The 23,230-nt window shown below is 37.7% G+C and overlaps 1 protein-coding gene across 1 annotated transcript in view; it reads right to left on the bottom strand.

Annotated features, from left to right (window-relative positions):
* The window catches only part of scara5 (scavenger receptor class A, member 5 (putative)), a 69,018-nt gene that overhangs the window by 40,307 nt on the left and 5,481 nt on the right, over positions 1 to 23,230 (bottom strand). The window contains exon 3 of the mRNA XM_053479851.1: positions 22,001 to 22,132. Within this exon, the coding sequence (XP_053335826.1) occupies positions 22,001 to 22,132 (132 nt within the window). The remainder of the gene's footprint in view (positions 1 to 22,000; positions 22,133 to 23,230) is intronic.

Here is a 23,230-nt window from a genome sequence, read left to right as displayed (position 1 = left end):
TAGAGTGTATATGAGTGTGTATGGTGTATGTGTAGAGTGTATGTGTAGAGTGTGTATGAGTGTGGGTGGTGTATGTGTAGAGCGTATATGAGTGTGGGTGGTGTATGTGTAGAGTGTATATGAGTGTGTGTGGTGTATGTGTAGAGTGTATATGAGTGTGGGTGGTGTATGTGTAGAGTGTATATGAGTGTGGGTGGTGTATGTGTAGAGTGTATATGAGTGTGGGTGGTGTATGTGTAGTGTGTATATGAGTGTGTATGGTGTATGTGTAGAGTGTGTATGAGTGTGGGTGGTGTATGTGTAGAGTGTATATGAGTGTGGGTGGTGTATGTGTAGAGTGTATATGAGTGTGGGTGGTGTATGTGTAGTGTGTATATGAGTGTGTATGGTGTATGTGTAGAGTGTGTATGAGTGTGGGTGGTGTATGTGTAGAGTGTATATGAGTATGGGTGGTGTATGTGTAGAGTGTATATGAGTGGGGGTGGTGTATGTGTAGTGTGTATATGAGTGTGTATGGTGTATGTGTAGAGTGTGTATGAGTGTGGGTGGTGTATGTGTAGAGTGTATATGAGTGTGGGTGGTGTATGTGTAGAGTGTATATGAGTGTGGGTGGTGTATGTGTAGAGCTTTCTAGCGTGACTTTCACTGTGACTAGTTGTTTCTGCTCATGACCCAAAGCAATGATCTGATGTCCATCTGGGTTGATGTATTGCATTTCTACACATCTGCAGTCATTGTGGGTGTAATAAACATCAGCAAGGCTACTGATGGGAAGTAAAACTTATTTATTTTGTTTTTCCCCACCCTCTCCTTTAACATCTTGACTAGCATTCAGTGCAGACTTGGTTGAAAATCATCAATTGTCTCCAAAACAACATGCACAAAGATCTTAATTGCGTGAGAATGTTCAATCCAGTGATGTGATGTGATGTGCAGAACTGTGGGAAAGCTTGGAGGTTTTTGTCATCATGAGAACCTCATGAGCATCTCCGCTTATGAGACTTAAGCGTTATTAATCAGAATTTGGAAGTTATGCAATTTGACTTTAGCATGAAATCTGGCAAAGGCCAATGCCAAAACCATAAAAGCCCTGTAACAGATGGACGCTGCCCCAGAGGAATAAATTAAACCGGGAAGAATGTTCTGCCCAGGAACTCTGAAGCTTGGTTCAGGAACGAATGCAGGCATGGCAAAGGTTCTGTCTTCTCTCAGTATCCAATCATGCAGCCCATAGCAGGCACTCTGGAAAACTCCAAGAGATACTGTGTTTACGCTCACCACACCACACCACACCACATCATATCACATCACATCACACCACACACAATATGGCTGTATTTTAACACAGAGCAGATATCTGTTAATTACTTGCAAATTTTGTGATTTTAATATTTGGCTTTATGATTTTTCTTTCTTGGGAAAAAAAACACCCTTGGAGGGCAAATCCATTTTATTCTGCATTATTTAAAAAAATATTTTTTAGAACACTCTTAATTTATTCTGCAAATTAGAAACCATTAACCCCAAGCATATGCAATCAGGTCAATATCTCCAGCTCCAGAAAGCTAGCCAGATAAGTTTACATACTTATGTGTGTAATAAAAAAAAAATCACCAATCAATGGACTTGTTAAACAATTAAGCAAAGTCAAAGAGGTGTGATAAAGCGAAGTTCCAGTTCATCATGAAGTTGATCTGTTAGCTGTATGAGCATGTCCCGGTGTCTTTTTAAAACGATATGCTCCCGATTGTGGAGCGTCCCTGAAATAAATGAGTTCCTGTTCTGGTTTCGGGTTCTTCCTAGCCAGTCTTTTTTTCTCCTTCTCATAAACGTAATAATACAAAACCAAACAATAAAAACAAACAAACTAATTACCACAGCCTGTCATGGTAAAACTTCAAACTTTGCAGCTGGCAAAACGCCGATGCTGGAGAATCCATCCAGAAGCATTACATAAACATCTCCTTACAAGAAAACTACGCCATATCAACAATTACACACAATTTTAATCAGTTCATGAGGTCGTACAGGTCTCTATAAACAAACAGTTACTAAAGACATTAAGTGCATTAAGATGAACTTGTCACTATTGTCAAAGTTAATCAACACCTTCTCACAAATAACTTTAAAAACGGCATTCCACTGTCCAAGAGCGGATCTCATGAGATAATATGGTATTATTACCATCCATAGATTCGTTCACACATTTCTCCAAGCTGTCAAACTGTCAAACAAGCACAACCACAGCACAAGCTGTCCTTACAGACAAGCCCAAGAGAGAGAGAGAGAGAGAGAGAGAGAGAGAGAGAGAATAATGCAGCACATATGGTCCATGTGTGTGGGGAAAACACAAGCCTGCTGTGAGTCATTTGTTCTCAAATGGCTCTCCTCACACACATGGACCAAGCCAGTTCTCTCTCGTTCTTTGTAACATAAACCCCTCTCTCACCCTCACTCGTGCCCCTCAATCCCCAAAAATCCCTTACTTAAGTGTTATTCTCTGTGTCATTTTTTTAACCCTTTACTTCTTCTTCCTTGCTGTTTAATGGCGATTGGAATTCAGCAGGTAGTATAACTGCCAATGTTTTTCTCTCACTTTCAGGCCAGTTCGTGTACCTGAGGAGTTTCAGAGGAATGCTTTTTGTTTGTTAAGCCACGCATGACATATGAATCATCTTAATAAAATTATTTATAATTTATAATAAAAACTAGCTAACTTAAGGCATGATCCAGTTAGAAACAGGTGCAGATCATGACATATGATCAGGCTGGTTATTAGTATACAGGTGATGCTGAATGCTGAGTGGTTGGAATGAATGAGAGGGGAAATGAGTTTGCTGATGATGTTGTTACATAAAAATATTTTTTTTCTTTGGGAACCATTTGTTTCCATTTCTTTAAATCAATCTACACTACCAGTCAAAAGGTTTGATTTTGAAAGTTTTTCTGATTTTTATTTCCTTCTACATTGTAAAATAATGCATCTTAAATAACAAACAAACAATAATCTCCCTTAAATATTATTGAGATGCAACTTATGCTCTGTAAAGCTTTCATAGCCGTTCTAATTTGAGGTGCTGTTAATTGGTGATTTCTGAGGCTGGTAAATCTAAAGGAACATCTACGCTGCAGCAGAGTTTTGGTCTTGCTTCCTGGGATGGTTTCATCATGGTGCTTGATGAGTTTTGCAAATGCACTTGTTCTGGATCATTGACTTAGTTTAATAGTAGACTGGCACTGTACATTATTAAATTTCATTCAATATGAAAAAACTGTGTTTTTAGCAAACGATATGTCTCAGGCACTAAATGTCCTTGCACCAAATGCTCCACTGAATCTTTTTTGATTATAACAAAACACAATCAACAATCACCCCTGTCAGCTAAGACCAGGAAACTGAAGCTACTATTTGCATGGGCTCATCAAAAGTAGACAATAGAAGATTGAAAAAAAATGTTGACTAGTGAGATGAGTCCCGATTTCTGGTCTCACATTCGGATGGTAAGGTCAGAATTTTAGGTTAAACATTTCAAGCTGGTGCTGATGGTGGTGTAATGGTATGGGGGAGTTTTCTTTGATCATTTTGGGCCCCTTAGTGCCAATTAAGGATAATGTAAATGCCACAGCCTACCTGGGTGTTGTCGATGGCTATTCGTTCATGACCACAGTATAATGCACCATGTCACAAAACTAAAATCATCTCAAACTGGTTTAGTCAACATGACAGTTAGGTCACTGTACTCAAATGGCTTCCACAATCACTAGATCTCAGTCTAATAGAACACCTTTGGGATTTGGTGGAACATGAGATTCCATCACTGATCTCCACATTGATGCAGCCAGCAAAAATCTAAGACAAATGTGTGATGCTATGATATAAATATGGTCCAAAATCTTTCATTTTTCCAGCATCTTGTTGAGCCCATACCACAAAGAATTAAAGCAATTTTGAGGGCAATTTACTCTTTTCATCCTGCTTTTATTCTTCACATTTCTTAAACTCTGCTCTGCCAGGGCCACTCTGTGTTTTGTGTCCTCAGACATTCCTGATTCCCTTAAATAAAGGCGTAATAATTATTTCCTATGTTGTACTCCCTTTCTGTTGCTCCTCTGAACGCTTGTTAGGACGTCTTGCATCCTTACCACTTTGGTTTCATGTTTTGTCTAGAATCTAGTAATTACACCAAATTTTTGTCATTTACACCCATCTGGATGTTGTACACCAACCATTGAAGCTTCCAGAATGTATTTCCCCCAGCCAGCTTGGATTAGATGTATTAAAACCAAAATAAAGACAGGACGACTGTCTTGTTGTTTTTTAAACACTGCAGTTAGATTGATTAATGTGTGCTCTCATTAGCGGTGATTGTAAGGGGGAAAACATATCTTCATCCCTAAACATCTGAGCTTAGTCTCATGTGGATGGCATTTCAGCATCGCATGAGTAAAAAAAATAATGTAACCTGAACCATGTCTCAATTTACATACCATGTCTTTATACCAAAAGCTTTTTGCTATGGACTTATCTACAATCCAGTGTAATTATGTTGGGGGGAAATGCAATACATGTAAGCAGCACTGTGAGAGCTCATTACTAACTGACAAGGTTTGCTGTGCTATATTTATTGTATTTTCTTTTAAATCAATATTTAACAGAATGTATTACAAATGCATTCAACATGCCATGGTTTATTTTATATCCGATAAAAGAATCTGATGAGAACGCTCGGGAGTTGTGAGCCATAATGGAAAATCTGCCTCACCGAAAGACAGCATGTCCTCATAATATTTAAAATCACATTTCTAGCTACTTTACACAAGTTAGTTCCAATACACCAATTTGATTAATTTAGCTGTGTTTCCAAGAGTTCTAATATTTTTTAGAATAGCACTGGGACATTTTGCTGTTGATCACTTTGCTTGTTTGTGTTTGCTGCACAAAAATCCTTGTTTTTTATAAACCATTGATACAGTATGCTACAATTTGTGACATCATCATTACAGGAATATAACTGTTGACAAAAAAAGAGAAAAGATTAGGCTGCAAAGGAAGAAGCAATGCCGACTTCGATGGAAGAACTTTTAACAGGAACAGGTTTCACAGGCTATAGTGAATGTCTGTAAAATGGCATAAATACCCTAAATCACTTCAACAAGTCTGAAGAATCAAATAAAGCTAGAGGCATGACATTTAAATGAAAGTTTTGAGGTTAAGAAGATTTACATTATTCGTTAGCTACATTACCTCATAGCTAATTTCCTGCAATCAACGTCTTGGCTGATTGGCTAGATACAAGATGAGAGGAAAATTATGTTGTTTCTGGTGTTTCTGCTTGTCCGCTACAAGGCTGTTACATTTAAACACAGTACTTTCCACATTTTCATGGGATGATCAGGATTTGAATATATCAAGCTAGATTTTTATGCACTGTTATAGCCACGTTTAATAAGAGATGAATAAAGAAATAATGAATGAAAGTGTACAATGATTATGTACAAAATTTTCATACTCCAGAATTTTTTTCTGTAATTGCTTGTTTTTTCCCCCAATGTGTGCAAGTTTCTCACTCAAATTGTGTTTTGTGCTTAATTTCATAATGCGAAATCAAGGACCAGAATATAAACATTCAAAAATATCAGGTCATGCTACTGTATTATTACCATACATCTGATGGTTGATAGTTTACCTGATACAAAACAATGATCCAAATCTTTTACGTGTGCTTTTGTTTTTTCTAGACACACGGCTCTAACAGAAGGTCCAGGAGACAATCCATAGAAGTCTTTAATAGTCTGTGAGGCCTGAGGGTTTGTGATTTAAAAAGAAGAAAACTGTTAGAGTGGTGGAAATCCCAGTGGTGGAATTTTAGTGGTCCAAGCACTGAAGGCTTCCATGAGCTTAAAAACAAATACACATACAAAATGTCATGAATAAATTATGGGCTTGGACAGACTTTACAAAATAAGTCAGCATTGGCCCAATTTTATTTTATTTTATTTTTTGTCTCAAAATATTAATGAAGTCCCTGGTGCCTCTAGAGCTGCATAACAGTCTGTTTTTTTATGAATGGAAAACCAAGTGAATGAATACACTATGGGAAACAGCTGAGCTATCAGCAGGAGGTGTCCAGTGTTTACACATGAGCAGCTGTACCATCTTCACAGCTGAAACGTATATCTTTTAGCCACAGGAGAGTCATCATGCAGGTGCAGAAATCACGTTTCTCATGCAAGCCTCAGCTGTCAGCCCATGGTCATCTCACTCTGGAAGGCTAGAACGTGTCATCTTCTACTTGACCCACTTCAATCTCAGATGGATTTTAAGTCCAGTTCCTGTGAGACGATGTGAGCTTTAACCCCGCTGATATCCAAAATGATATCTAATAGGCTGTTCTACTATTCCCTCATTAAATGTTGTTGGCAGCAACTTGCACTAAAAAAAAAAGACCAAGAATACTAAATGTTTATTACATTCTCATCTCAAATCTGACATATGCTCCAGAAAGGGTAATAAAAACCACATGCTAGCTAAACAACATACAGTAACTTAGTCGAATTTCCAAGACCAAAAACTACCAGTCACTATCTAGTGTGTCATCAAAAAATTAAATGCACACAATTAAACAACACGGCAATCATAGAGCTGTCTTTATACTCTGTATATCTTTTGTGCTTTCACTGTATGTAAATGATTATTAATAGGCCTAGCAGATGATTGACAGCTAGTATAGGCACTTTACAATGCGATTAGAAACCTTACACTGCCACATCTGTGTGTATTTCAGGATGACACACTCACTCCATGAACCCTTCCAGACGACTCTGAACCCTGGGGCTGACTTTTCCAACTTTCTTATGTATGCATATGTCATCATTATAACCGAAATAAAACAAAACCCTTTCAATAATTTCCCTTATGCCTAATCCACTGTTCATCTGGGTTTTGTTAAGAATGGCAGAGACCTGCAGGGAAGCTGATTTACTGATGGTGTGACACCTGAGGAAGCCATTACAAACATCATTCTCCATTCGTCATCCCCATTCTCTCTCTCGCTTCATCTGTTTTTGTTTCTCTGACCTGCAGCCAGTTCCAACTGTAACCATGAGCCAACGTCACTGCTGCTTAGTCTCAGGACAGTGTATGGCTTAGACACTTACTCGGACATTTACATGAAACAATGCCATGCTCGCTTGACCTGTAGAGGGAGGATGTGGGTGGCATAATGACATGCAGGCCAGTTGATACTTGTACATCCACTTGGTTTTCAACATACTAGTTTTCTAGGGCAGAGAGAGATCCTGTTATTGGGGAAGTGAGCCACTTGATGGAATTTTAAGTTGTGGTTGTGTCTAGGAACTACATTCATTGTAATAACAGGCTGGTGGAAGCTGGATGTCATGTCCCACTCATGTTCTAATCACGGGCAACTTGCATGTATCTGGATAGCATTAAAAGAGCTAAATGGTAAATTCAGGAAATACTTATTTAAGGACAAGGAGGAGAAGGATAGGTGGTGAGGTGATTGGCATGGTGGTGGTGATAATGATGATGGGGTGATGGTGAGGATGATGCTGATGGGGTGGTAGTTGTAGTGATGGTGATAGTGGTGATGATGGGGTGGTGTTGGAAGTGGTAGTGATGGGGTGTTGGTCTTGGTTGTGATGATGATGGAGGTGATGGTGATTGGGTAACAATGGAAGTGGTGGTGGTGATGATGGGCATGTTGGTGAAGATAAGGTGGTGGTGGAGGTAATGGTGATGGTGATGATGGGGGTGATGTGATGGGGTTGGGAGTAATGTAGTGGTAATGCCGGTGATATTAATAAAATCCATTGTCATAGGGTTGTGTTGGTAGCGATGATGGGTATGATGTGATGTTGATGGGCCGGTGGTGTTGTTGATGATGGGGTTGGGGGTGATGGAGTATTGATGGGGATGATCTTAATAAAATATCTTGCTGTTACCAGGCCAACGAGATTTTAAATCATCCCTGCAATTCTAAAACAGTTTGAATAAATGTCTCAACTGAAAGAGTTAAACCTTGCTCTAGATATCTCACTACTCAACTTATTCCTCAAGACCAAAATCATTCATTTCAAATGCTCAGAAAAGCAGAACCTAGCACTTTTAATGTTACATGTCAACTTCAAATATCCATCTTTGCCTATAGTTTTTTTAGACTCTAAAACCTTGATTAAAATAGTTGAAATGCACAATATGCACCCAAAATATCCTGCACCGTTTATATCTGTTACATTAACAATATAAAAAGAAGCTAGTCAAGTGAAAGCCAGTGCTACATTTACATTCAATACATCACAGAATGTTCTAGTCTGGTTTTATTACACTGCTTTTATTTACTACCAAAGTTATCAATACATCTTTTTAATCCTTAATTTCCACAGGAATATCTATTTATTGTATAATACTATATCAACGATTTAGCTCCACATTAGACCAGTTCCTAAGCATGAGAGAAGAACCTATTCATTTTTTAAAAGAATATGATTAGTTCATCAGCTTACTGTCAAATCATTGCAGATTTAATTTACAGTATATACTATAATTACTGACACAACATGTGTAGAGTATTACACAACTGCTATCTGGAAATCCTCACAGCTGAACTTTTATTGTCTGGGTTATAATTATAGTCCTATAAACAGCACACCCACACCCACACGCACACACACACACACACACAGTCTACTTTCGCTGACCGTTAAACAGACCGTGTCTATGAGGAACTACCCAGTGTTATTTAGTCAGGCAGATGGTATATTAAGCATTCCATGTGAACACACATTACTGCCTGCTAACTGTAGAAATGCATTATAAAGATGGAAGCCTGATCACTTAATCTTTCTAAAAAAAAAAAAACATGGTTGAAATGTACTCATGTGAATAAAAGAGACCTAAACTTCGTTAAAACATGTTAAGCAAGAGACATTCTACAGAACTTTTGTCTATGAATCTAACATTCCATAACACAAGTGTGTAAGGAATAAAACACTGTGTATACATAGAAAATGTCAGCATGTAAACAATTATCTGTAAAATACGGGGCTTCCACTATACGTTTACTATAAGTTGCTGTGTAAACCGTTATTGTAAACAACAACAGCTTATTAGAATAAGCCCAATAGTATAAATCCTTGGTTATGGAGCTGCGCTGTTATTTTACCTGCTGTTCTTGAAAATCCGATTAACACCTTCTGACCAATCAGAATGGAGAATGGTTTATGTTATAACGCAATATATTACACTTGACTTCCTGCGGTTCCTTTTGATGACCCACCTTTGACTTGTTATTCCAATTCAACCTCACAAACATTCAACACTAAACTTTACTTCAGTTCTGCTCAATCTAGAGCAGAGCTCCCACCAACTAAACAGCTGGAATAATAAAAACCAAACTAAAGTCTGATGTCATTTGGATTCACACTCGTTGTGCAGTTTTCACTGGCTTCATCGTTGTGTGTTAGATCAACGTGTCAAAATATTGACCACAAGGTACGGCATGTTTTGGCCAAAAACTGGTATAATTTGAGCTTGGCCAACAAAGGATTGTCAGACTGCTATACTGAATTAGTTTTAAGCTTGGCTTTGGTTTCTTACTTTCTCGGGAGGGTGCTTGGGTGATTTTTTGTTCCTGGCAGCTGGACATGATGCAGGGTTGGCCTAGCAACTCCAAACTGCATTGACCTAAACAAAGGGTCTACCCTCTGGCCAAATGTCACACTGCCATTTGATACAGTTAAGATCAAATAAGAGCAGCACCAAGAAAAAGCTAGGCTCATGTAAAGAAGCTTAATTGTATGGACTTTGTTCAATTACAATTGTTAAAAGCGCTATACAAATAAAATGTAATTAAATGTATTTAATAATTAAGCATTCAGTTACAGTACATGCATGGAGTGAGAATCTACAGCTAAATTTGCACACAAGGTATCCAGACCAGAAACATCTTTGAACTGTAATAACATTAACACTTGAACCTCTTGGACACTATTACAGCCACCAATGGCTTGTATGTTTGATGTAGTAACAATATACAGTGAAACCTCGGAATACAAGTAATGCGGTTTGCGAGTGTTCTGCAAGACGAGCAAAGATTTTTTTTTATAAATTTTGACTTGAAAAACGAGCAAGACTTGGTTTACGAGTACCGAGTATCATGTATCACGCATGCGCTTCTTGCTTTGATGCTGAGCATCACGTGATCACAACTGAGCCAATGTTTTTTCTCTCTCTTGCGCTGTGAAATTGCTCATAATCGTCTTCTGGGTTGTAGTGTGTGTCTCTCACTTGTATAATCAACATCCATGCATGCGTGTACTGTTTACTACAACACTGTGACCATGTGAGTGTGTGTAAAACATATTTTATTTTGTGGAATGAATAATTTGAGTTTCCATTATTTCTTATGGGAAAATTGCATTTGGTTTATGAGTGTTTAGGAACACGAGCCCGCTTTTGGAACGAATTATGCTCGTAATCCAAGGTTCCACTGTATTACATTAATAAATGTTTTGGGAATTAGTTATTTTAAAACTGTATCTTGCTTTCATATCACATATTCATCTTTTATTTGATTAAAGGCAAGCGGTTGTTTTAAACAGTAGACATTGTCCAGCTTGTTAGTCATTGTAAGAAATTACCTTCTCGTCAAAGTTTTTTTTTTCTTATTGGATAATCTCACATGCATATTGTTGATTTTTTTAGACTTGCTGTTGGAAGATCACCCTATTCTTGTTATTGTTTCAAGGGAGTTTTTCCTCACCACACCACCTCTGTCTTGGTCATTAAAGACGTAAATTCACATCTGGATTTCTGTAAACTTGCTTTGTGACAATGTTCAAAACAACCAGAATTTAAACTGAACATTCATGACCATCTATTGGGAACAAAACCTCCTTCCTTTTCCTGACCAACCTTTGTCCACCATTTAAACAAACAAAGCCCACAGTTTTTTGGGATTAACTGCTTAATTATAAACTCAGACAATGCCCTACTAGTGTTGAGGATTTGGAATGCTGTTGCAGTGTTTGCAACAAACAATGTCTGGCTTCAATGCTGACTGCATTCTAGTCTGTAATTGGCTATAAACACAAACTTTTGGCTGAAAGGATCTTAGTATGGTTAAGGATGAGCGGCTTCTTGTTGGACACCTGCGCATGCATTTGGGAATTCAAAAATACTTCAACTTGGAGGAATAAAAATTCAACAATCTTGTCTGCTGCTGTGATATATGCAGATGCACTGTGATTCCATTTTCCCCACAGATATTACACCAAATCATGTCATTATAATTTAAACTGTCTGTAACAGGTCTGTAACTCAACATGACTCAAGACCATCAGTCCAAGAGGTCTGGAAAAAGACTTTCACACACAATTGAGGTATGGTGGTAGTGTTGATGTCTGCATGCTGTTGTCTAGACAATAAAAATCTGTTTTTGTGTCAGTTACTTAGTGGCCAATATAAAGAAAATATTTCTCCCAACCCCTGCTAAGAACCTGTGTGCTGAATGATTTGCTATTTACTGACTGCTCAGATATTTCTTCATGCTGTGTTTTTGTAGTAATGGAGTAATATTATTTCATAGCTGGAATTCCCAATTGTGGCTGGGACGCAAACACACCACTTCCCATGAGGCTTTGGCTAGTCCGTTATGCTAAATTTAAAACAGAGAAAGCATTCACAAACTCAATAAATTGTCACTTTTTTTCAATTACAACCAGCTTTCTTTGGCGGTCCCTTCCTGCCGAGAGAAAACGTAATCCTTGCTCTGGTGGAGAAAGATGTTGGACTCTGGAATCTGACTTCTTCATTGATTCTAGCTATTCAACTGGAAAGAAACGCAGCTGAAGGAGATGCGACGTCTTGGCGTGCAATGTCAAGTAGAATAGGTTCCACTCTTGTGAGCCTTGAGTCTTTAAGAATGAGCTTTGACACATTGAGCATACCATGACTCAAGATGGTGCAAGTTCTAAATGTCTACTTGGGTGGTTAAGTTCATAGGCATTCATTATGTCAGGGAGAAAAGCCACAAATGTCAAGACCAATTAGCAGCCGGGATGTTAATTACCTTGCTCTTTAACTCTGTCTAAACGTGATGACTTCTGACTGTGCTTTTCTTCGTGCAACTGGTCCCACTGAGTTCCCAAAAAACAGCCTTGGACTAATGAGGTCTGGACAATAGAGGCTTGATGGGGTGCAAACACTCATTAGGGAGGCGGCCTACAACAACAGGGTGCACTGACCAAATGTTTAAGCTCAGGGTTCCTGCAGGGTTTCCGAGCAACCGCTGTTTGGAGAAGTACTCGAGACTGGCTTGGGGCCCTCGTTTTAGATTCTCAACTCAACTGAATGTGTGTTCAACAAAGTGAGACATTGCCCTGGCAGATGTAAGGGTTGACTTTGGTATCCATGAGCTCTGTGTGGAAGAACTGCAAGACAAAAATAGCCATTCTCTTAAGAGGAGGAATAGTTACTAATCCCTGGTTAATGTATAAGTAGTGCATTTCATACACATTTTTGCAAACCGCAAAAGACAGAACAATAACATGTGAAAGATTTTGTTTTTATATCAAGACCTGGTACACATGAATAATTTGCCCAAAGTGAGTTTATGCAAAGGGTTGCATTGGGATTTGGCACCTATTTCTGAACGATTTATCTGATTGTGGTGGTGTTAACTTTTGGAAAATGAGAACTCTGCTTTACCTCATCAGTCTTGCTGACACACATTCAAAGCCTTGGAAGTTCAAACTGTGTGTGTTCTGGGGTAAGTCACAGTTTACTAAGAGGCTATGATCCTACATAATCTGCAAAATCTCAGGTTGAAGATTTGCATGAATTCTTAGTGCTTGCCAAACTCTAATGAACTTTATTTTCAGAAATGTCTACTATGTATGGGTTTGTCTTTTGGGGCAATTAATAATTAGAGTTAACACTTAATGGTTTAAAACTGTCCAAACTTGCATTGATTATGTCAGTTAAAGAGTTTCTGCCTGATGCAAACAGACGGTGAAACTGTAGCCCAATAGACCTATAGACCTATAGACCAAAAGTTCTATAGGTGGTGCAATAAATAAATAAATAAATAAATAAATAAATAAATAAATAAATAAAAAAAATCAGTGCCTTATAAATGTAAAGGTTTCATTACTGGCTGATGAAATAAGGTCTATTTCTTTTATAAGATCAAAAGAACAGACTTTTGTGTAAACCACATATGTTGTGTATGTTTGGCTTAGGTTAAGAGAAAAGCTAAGTAATATGTGCCAGACATTAACTCTAATGGACCATAAACATCAGTCACACAGTTAAAATGTTGACAATCATTACTTTATGCTAAGGATTAAATATATATGTTTTTTGTTTTAGTTTCCTTTCCAATAACATTATTTATCTCCTTAGTCATAAATCTTTAGGATAAAATCTCAAGCTATGGTTCATCTGGGTCCAGTTAAAGTGAACTTCTGAAGATTTTGTCGGTATTGATCTTCACAACATGGATATAGAGTGCAATGCAAAAGCATTTTTTTTCTTGTTGCTTCAAATTTTGTTTTAAAAGAGCCAGACTTTTTGTATTATTTATAATGTTGAGGAATTATGCACCAGGTTTCCTAAAAAACTTTTTTTTTGGCAAGGTTTGGTTTTCATTTATAGTCCAGTCCATTTACCTGAGCAGTTTCAAAAATAATATTTTTTTGTTTGTTAAGCCACACAGTGACCACTGAATCATACAAATATATATATATATATATATATATATATATATATATATATATATATATAAACAAACATCATATATATATATATATATATATATATATGAACCTTTCATTGAGGTGCAACAAGGTGCAGTGCTAGGTTCAATGTAAATAGTGAATTTTATACAAATATAAAAACTATTGCTTCAGAGACTCTTTACCAAATATAATCATGCAAATTAGTACAATTATAACAGATATATGTGTTAAGGAAGAGGGTTGCGAGGTAGCACTGGTTACAGTCTATTCCACGTATGACATGTTTTTCCATGGCTCCTCAGGGACATTCATTTTTACGAAATATTTAATTTGTGCTTTTTTGCTACCAATATTACATTTTAACTCTTAATATTATTTTATATTGTTGAGTTTTCATTTGTATATGGTTTTAAACTTTGTGTATAAATCTGACAGCTAACCCTGGCTAACCCTGGACTCCAAGAGCAATTGTTGGGTGCTAATGAAACACTTATTTCACATATTAAGTTAATGATGAGTAGAAAGCATGCAGATGGTTATTAATGGTTATTATTGGCAAGGATAACTAGTATAAAATGTGCCGTGTGTCTTTAGGTGCCTTTAGGAGATCACTTGGCATAATCACATTGCTCAACCTTATTATATTATAATAGCTTTATTATCAAGCTATTGCTAGATATTAGTTTTTAGCCTTGTGTTTACAATAATAAATAATACTAGTAAAATTGTAGCTTATGGAATTCACATGCTATAAATTAAAATAACAGCAAAGGAAAGAGACTTCCTGCAGAACGGAAGGACAAAGGAGGCCAATCGATTTGCACAGTCACCTGGAAGTACTTTAAAGAGGTGAAGATCTTAGACTAATAGCACACGACTTGGAAATCAGTCAATCTTTCTTCTCTTTCATCCTAATTTCAGTTCGCTGAACTGAGTTGCTGACCCAATAAAGTATATCAGTGTACATTTCAGATACTGGTCCAAGAGTAATTTTGAACACAGTGTTCATACTGAGGCTCAAGCTGAAATAGAGCACTACAAGCAAGTCGTCATGCACGAGCGGAAAATAACACATCGTGATTTTTGTTTTTGTTTTATCATCTCAGCCGTAACTCCGTAATGAACTGTTGATTTAGATGTTGAGGTTTTCTTTAGACAGCAAACGCAAGTAAACAAAAAGAGTATATTTGCTGTATAGTCTATGTATTGTTTTATGTTAACTTTGTTTTACTTTCAGACAAATCTGTTACAAACACATCAAAGTCCAGCCCATGAATTACGCTCTTTTATGAGCTGGTCTAAAGAGATTTTCCTTGCTGGTCACGGGGCACTGAGCATCAAAAAGGCATCAGTTCTCTTGAGAGTGTGGAGAATGAGCTCTTGCACAAAGCTGTCGAGAAACCTGTGACAAATAACTTCTTTTCTTAGAGGCTGTGAAAATCATTCTCAATTTTCTTTTACACAAGAGCAGTCAGCATCACTTTAAAGGTTGTAAACATTAAAGCACTTTTTGTAAGTCGCTCTGGATAAGAGCGTCTGCCAAATGCCTAAATGTAAATGTAAATGTAAAGGCTTGATCGCATGGCAAACCTGTCTGCCCATTCTCCTCTGACATCAACAAGACATTTTCACCCAGAAAACCATTCTCAATAAACCCTAGAGATGGTTGTGCATGAACATCCCAGTAGATCAGCAGTTTCAGAAAGAATCAGACCAGTCCATCAATGATGCCATGTTCAAAGTCACTTCTGATGCACAGGTTAAACTTCACCACATCATCTTGACTAAATGCATTAAATTGCTCCCATGTGACTAGCTGATTAGCTAACAGGTATACCTAAAGAAGTGGCTGGTGAATGTATACACAGCGTATACAGAAATAGGTTTTGATTGTAATCAAAGCAGAACAGAAAGTGTATTTTTTTTTTCTGTGCACATGGCTTGGTTTAGAAAGCCGAGACGTGAAGTGTCCCAGAGCTCATAAAACTAATCAGATCTGCTTTCAAGCTTAAATTTGACTTAATCCAGGTCTTACAGTTTTTTTTTGTAGATACCAGTGATATCATTCACATGCACTCTTAGTATTGACAAATCATCAGTGCAGATTTTCCCAAATACTAGCACATTACTTACAACATTATGAAAGCATTTTATTTCCCACATCTAATCATATTACTCATACAGTACGGCAAGGTGGGTTGATGGTAGATTGTTAGAGTATACAAAAACTATACATGTACATTTAACTGCAACTTCATGTAACCTTATGCCCTCAAGTGTTCCTTGGGAAATGTTTGGCAACACTCATACAACTCACACCCACACCCACACCTACACACACACAGACACACACAACCATGGTAGGGCACATATTATCTGCTTAGTCATGGTCCTTGGTTCCTACTGATGGACAGGTAAAAGAAAGGGCTAATACATTACGTACAGGAACAGATGGAGTACATGGCACTCAAAGCAACCACGTACCTTTGTTGTGATATAAAAGTTTCACAACTTATTGGTTTCTAAAGAAAAAAACACAAGCACTGTTTGTATCAAGTCAGTGATCAGTTGTCATCAGCCCTGAGGTGGGGCAATGTCGTGAATAACTCCATATGGAACAGGGTTTGGTTAAATTACCATGATGTGGAACATTAAAGGGATAAAAAAAAAAAAAACCCTGAACAAAAACACAATTCTGGTATATGGGTGTGGGTGCGCTTAGAAACCAAATCCAACTGTAAAATAGTTAATAGGACCCAGATCTCATGTAATTAACCATATCCTGATTATGATTCATACCACCCGATTGGGCGTTCTCAAGAGGGCAATTGTCCTACAAAAAAATGAATATGCTGAATTAATTTAACGAAATCTGTCAGAAATGTTGGACTCTCATGACCAGGTCTGTTTTCTTGCTCTCACAACCATAATGATTTGAGGCTGGGTACTACAACCCTAGTGAGGACTGAAGATTTCCTTCATACCCTTGTTCAGTTGTGTGAAAGACATATTGTCTAGTTTTAAAAGGTTTGTTGATTGCTCTGCTATAACAAAGCTAGGAATAATTAACTGACAGTACATAAGAGCAGTTGAAACTGCTCTAAGCAGAGCTGGATGCTGGACTTTGAGGCCCCTCAATGTCTCTCTTGGGCTTAAAGCCCATCTAAGAGCTCCTGCCAAATAAGTCCATTACTTTCCCTCGTAAAAAGCGGACGAATGCAGTTGGCATCTCTTTCTGTGCACGCAGTCTGGTTTATGAAGCCGAGAAGTGGAGTGTCCCAGAGCTCGTAAAAAAAAACAAAAAACAATCTGATCTGCTTTAAAGTCTGAATTTGACTTAATCCAGGTCTTGCTAAGCAGGAATGTCAATTTTTTATGCGGATACGGCTCATGTCGTCACTGATATACCTTGTATAATAGTGATGCTTGTTGTCATCATGCAACATTACAGCTCTGTTATGACTTATGAGAGCAAAACACACCTGGCACATTTCTTCCAGATGTGCCTCATTATAATATTTTGACAAAGCTCTGTAGGACGCTGGGTTTCAAAGGGTCAAATTCCTGCTGTTTTTTCAAACACTTTCATGTTGATAGCATCTGGACATGATAACGTGATCATGATTGGTTCCATAGAAAGATGATCTCCAGGTACACTGTTGCAGCAATGCAGAGGCGTTGACTTTTACACTGTCGCTGTAGAATATAATCGTCAAGATACTTTCTGCTTGTTAAGCTACAGCAGTCAGAATTGCAAACGCAAATTCAATTTATTTTATGGAAGAAGAGAAAGGCAACCCTTATCAAGGTGCACTTACTTTCACTTCACTGTGATTAAAATTCCAAGCGATTTTGTACTAAAGAGCAAACGGATATAACCGTGACGTCTGGAATAGCATATGCTGTTTATCATTCGTCTTGTTAACACATTTTTCGTTCTGCATGTTAGAAAGTATAGTGAGCTCCATTAGCACAAACTAAATATTAATCCAAAGGAAACGTAAGAGATTGTTAGTTTGACAAGGGGACGGACTTTTGCATCCAGTCGTAAACAAAACCCCGTGCTTGGCTTTATCCGTAGCTGAGAACTGTGAGCTGTTCTCGATGTATATGATGGTGATGATTCCCAGGCGTTGTATGTTTCAGTATGTGTATGCGTGTGTGAGTGTGTGTGGACAGATGCAAGACAGCTGGCGGAGATTTTTTTTTTTTTTTTTTTTGCAGGCTGGACCCAAATCTGCTCTGCAATGCAAATAAACACCTTTATGCTAATTCGATATTGAATTTTCTCTCTTTCTCTTTATAGAAAACACACAACAGAGAAGTAACTCGATCAATGCATATCTTCAAAGCAATTAAAGATGCATAACATAGTTCCAAATATTACACTGACTTTAAACAGCTTTAAACGCTTTGACTCAACACTCATGTTCAAACCTGACACGTTTCCAACAATGTACGTTCATTAAACATTATAAACCGGTCACTGAGTGCAAATTAAAGACTTTATGCACTCACTCTCCTTCTTTTCTTTACTTTATATAAGTTAGTTTTATAGAAATTCACAGCATGGATTCAGTATATTAAAGCTCAATATCTATTTTTTTTTCAATTACACACATGTGAGCAATTTGTGCATTTTACATTTGCCAGATTAATCTTATTTACATGTTATATAGCTCTTCGTGGTTTAATTAATCCATTACAAAAACACAACTTTGTTTATTCCCCCAGATTTTAGTCAAATTTTCAACAGTCCGTTTATTTAAAAAGGCAGCTTTACAACTTTACAGCTTTCTCTCTCTCTAACCCATGATAAAGGGCTCTACTTGCTGTGTGGAACAAGTGATTGTACACCCTACATTTTTAGCACATTAGGTTTGCATTTTAATGTATGCTATGTTCAACTTCGGAACCCAGAAGTTGGCTGATATTCTAAAGTGGAATAAATGTAAATCTAATAAGTTTCCAAAGCCTGTCCACCACCTCCAGGATTTATTCCTCTCACCCTTTTGGCTAGACAGTACTAGGATGAATTTAAAACTGTCCATCGCCAGCTCTTCCAGTGGCTGTTAGTTAGTTCTACCAAGGAACTGGTAGTGTTGGCAGAACAAAATAAAAAAATATAATATATTGTTAATAAATGATGTTGTTGAACTATATCAAAGCTACACACTGCAACACCCAAGGTGATGCAGATGTATTGATTATCAGCATGGCTGTGGTGCCTTCAGTACTCAGTAGTCATGGTTAATCCGCGAATGTGTTGGTGGAGCAAAATAACAGGTTAAATAAGGAAACAAATCATAATCTATTGATAATAAATGGTGTTTGTGGAATTGTTGTATAAAAGCAACATCATAGCACAAATATTATTATCTTCAGTACTCAGACTGCACCCTCATGCGTACAACCACATCACAGCTGTGCTCATGTTCGGCACTCCCTTTCTTGTGACACTACACTTGAGTCCATTCAGATGCTTGAGTGTGACCGGCCTTAAGCACAGCACAGATAGGAACTCCATATGCAAAAGTACATTAAACAGCACCAAACCACAGCATGCTCGAGTACATGCGTGAGATGTCGTCAGATAGTGACGGATTTAGTAACTGCTTTTAGTAGTGCAGTGTTTAGTGCGTTAAATGAAACCCTGGTGTTTGTGTTCTCTTTGATGCTGAGAGAGGGAGAGAGAGCGAGCACAACAAACAAGTGAGGTGCTCTCTCTCTGCTTCTAAGTGAATTCGATTAAGAAAAGTGATTCCATATTGAATTGACTTGACTGTAGGAAGTGAATCAAACAAACTGTTGCTAACGTGATTCGCAAAACTGAGCCGAATCACGGCTGCAGAGCTGCAAAACCACTCTTCTAAACATCTAACTAGTTATTTATATAGATATCTAATCAATAATTTCATCTCTCCAAGTGCTGTTTTATCACTTTATTTTAAGGAATTTTTATCTACTTAAATGTTTTTACTGATGAGATTAAAAGCCATGTGATTAAATTCTTGACTCAATATGGATTTCTTTTTATTATTTTTTACTCATAGCAGTACATTTTACAACCTGACTATTAAGCTGAATACATTTTTCCAAAGGAGTCTTTCAAAAAGTGTCAAAAATGCACGGTTCTATTAACGTCTTGGCATATTGCAGCACAGAGACATGTTAATCTGAGCTGTCATGGACATCTCATTGATGCGGCATTGGAGAAGGTGCATCCTTTTCTCGTTAATGTCAGCATCGTGTTAAAGTGTGCGTGTAGGAGATTATTCTTAAGTCATGCAGTACTCTAACCTCTACATAGCTCTGTCACATTGTATTAAATAGAGAAAACAAATGGCTCGGGGGTCAGGTGTGCATTACCGTGAATCTAATTCCACAAGACAGAGCCATCACCTCAGAAAAGCAGCGGTTTTGCTGCAGTCGTTTGGTTTCGCGTGCATGCTCACGATTAGTTCCGTGTGCTCCACGAAAATTAAATGCATCTAAATTGAACATTCGGGATACAAGAGATGAGGTCTTATGGATACAGGACAGAACGCTGTCCAAACAACAACCAAAACAAAGCGAAAAACAAAATGTGGTCTAAATTTCACAGCTGAGAAATGGGATGTGTTGGAGAAAGCATCATCTGGTCAGATCATTGCACTGATGTGAAGAAACAGAAGGATTCAGGTGAAACAAAGTCTGAAACAAAGTCAGAAAGAGAGAGAGAGAGAGAGAGAGAGAGAGAGAGGAAGAGAGAGAGAAGAATATGCATTTTTACTCGAATATGTAGTACCACAGTCTATAGCCCTGTTTGGTTGAGATTAGTTTTACCCAGAGGTAATAGAGCAGTATGGAAGGTTAACTGGTGGACTAGTGGTCAGCATATGATGCTTGTACTATGGTGAATGGGTTCTATTCCCAGTTAGGAAGCCAATATATACAGTATATATTATATCATCACACTCTATATCCCAGCCCAAACATAAAGCAATGTATATTCCAATATATATTAAACCCTGTGTGTTTTTACAGTTTCTTTAGATTAAACACACCCCAGGAATCTCCTGCAGAAAACGAAACAGGTTTAAACTAGTTGTTTAATATCAGAAAAGAACAATTTTTTTTATTAAGGTTGTTGTTATTGGTTGATTATTGTTGCTCTTTGAAGGTTGCTTCTCAGAGATGTTTATTTAACATGGTTACAAGACCTCCATTAGTGCTTGAAAATAAAAAGCTAATTCTTAATTTTTTTTTTTTTTCTAACGAGTTTCCACTTTTTTGTGGTCTTTCCGTACAAGCTGTGTTTCTCTTATTTACTTTGAAAGAGAGTGAAAGAGAAGCTGTTGAAGGAACAACCGTTTACAGCTGCAGTAATAACAGGAACTAACTCATTTTATTGGACGTTCCACAATTATAAACAAAAGAAATCACAATTGTGTAATTTGAAAAAACAAAACAGAAATGCTTCAGGATGTGGTTTTACAGTAAAATAAACAAGAGACTTGCTTCATCTCATCACTAAAAGTCTAAGCACAACACATTGTGTCCTTTTCCGTGCTTAACTTCTGAATGGTGCCGCACCGTAACTTGCTAGATTTGGATGGTTTGATATCAAGTGTGTGTTGGAAACTTGGATAAATACAGTACTGTGCAGAAGTCTTGAGCTCGTCCTCATTTCTTCATATTAGAATAAATTAACTGATGTAGATTGGATTAAAGTAATGGGAACAAATTTTATACTGCAACAACATGCAACGTGCCTAAATATACTATTAAAAAATTTGGTTGTTTATGTAACAACCTCATCAGCGACCTCATTTCCCCTCTCGTCTGTTCCAACCACTCAGCATTCAGCATCAGCAGAATACTAAGCATCAGCCTGATCATCTGTCATCATCTGCACCTGTTTCTCACTGGTTCATGCCTGGTTTTTTTTTTCCTTTAATCATTCACAAAGCACCATATGGCTTAACAAACAAACAAAATCTTCTGAAACTGCTCAGGTACAGAGACTGGACTGAAAATGAGAGCCTTTGCCAAAAAAGAATGAGAGCCAAAAACAACTCCAGGGAGCCTGGAGAGCTATTCCTCAAGACTATCTAAAAAAATGCAAGAACGTCTGGCTCTTTGGAAGCAAAATATGAAGAGATGTTTGCTGGCTCAAGACTTTAGCAGAGAACTGTCTGATCTTTTGACCTACTCATTCAACACTGTCTGAAAGCGAGACACTGAGAACATTGTTTACCTGCGATGCAGAGGCCGAATATACTCAGCAACACCAGGATGTAGAGGGAGACGATGGCGTATTTGATGGCAGACAGAGAGTCCAAGTGGCTGCAGCAGCTGTCTGTTTTCCTGTGCCGCTTTCCAGAACTCGCTGCACAAGAGAACAGGAAAGAGGTTGACAAGGAGGAACGAGGGCCGTTCCACAGGAACACGGTTCAATGTTTTGCTTTTTGGTCAAAATACAACAGGAAAATGATGAAGGATTACATTGACATAATGAGTGAACATTAGAGGAACAGATCAAAGTCAACTTTTCAATAAAAAAAAAAATTCTCCTTACGTCTCTTTAGAGTTTACGCATGTCCAAATTTTAAGCCTAGTCAACCCACAACACAGCACAGAACTTGATTGAATTTTCTAATTATGCACAACTTCTACAAACACAGGATTTGCTGTTTGGTTCTCTGAACATGGCTCAAGAATAAGTTCATACTGTATTACCTGACCTAAAATATTAACTCTAAGGATCATGGTGGTGTTTACTGTATGCACAGGGATCTGGGTATGAGGTCAGAATTTCAGATTTCGCAGCCACTCTTCAAAAGTGCTTCCATAAACACCCTTATTAAGACTTAAAGATCAACCTCCTGGAAATGATTTCCAAAAGTACAGTATGACTCACTATCCACGGGCTCGCCTTCGTCCCAGTTTATTAGGTGTCTTGTTCGGATATTTGCACATCTTTGACTCATAAGGACCAAAAACATGTTTCCAGCACCTTTAAGCTCTGTGGGACATTTAGGAACTAAGTGAAGCAAGCTGCCATTCCTATACAGTATGTTGTAATGTTTGTTTAAGCATCTGAATGGCAATATGGCATGGCGTATGAGGACAGAGAAGCAGTGCACAAAGGCAGCAAATGCGCAAAAATCCAAAAGAAATTGAAAAACGGATAAATTATTAAACACACAAATACTTGTATTTAAGAAATAAAACCCTCAGAGTGCGCACAGTTGTTGCCATGGAATCCTTGTAACGATCATATCGTTTATTTTACTATAAATACACACATGCACAATGCTTAATCTTAACATGGAACCTTATTTTATATCCTTATCACGAGCAAAACTGAAAACATGTACAGTGCGGTATGTTGACCCTTATTACCCTCACCTGTGTATATAGTTTGTTTGTTTTCACAGCTTGACTATGTTTGCTCTTCATACATCTGATCTGCAGTTTCTTCCTC

The sequence above is a fragment of the Clarias gariepinus genome, chromosome 2 (genome assembly GCF_024256425.1).
Source record: "Clarias gariepinus isolate MV-2021 ecotype Netherlands chromosome 2, CGAR_prim_01v2, whole genome shotgun sequence".
In the NCBI taxonomy this organism is placed as follows: domain Eukaryota; kingdom Metazoa; phylum Chordata; class Actinopteri; order Siluriformes; family Clariidae; genus Clarias; species Clarias gariepinus.
This window is presented reverse-complemented; position numbering and strand designations above follow the sequence as displayed.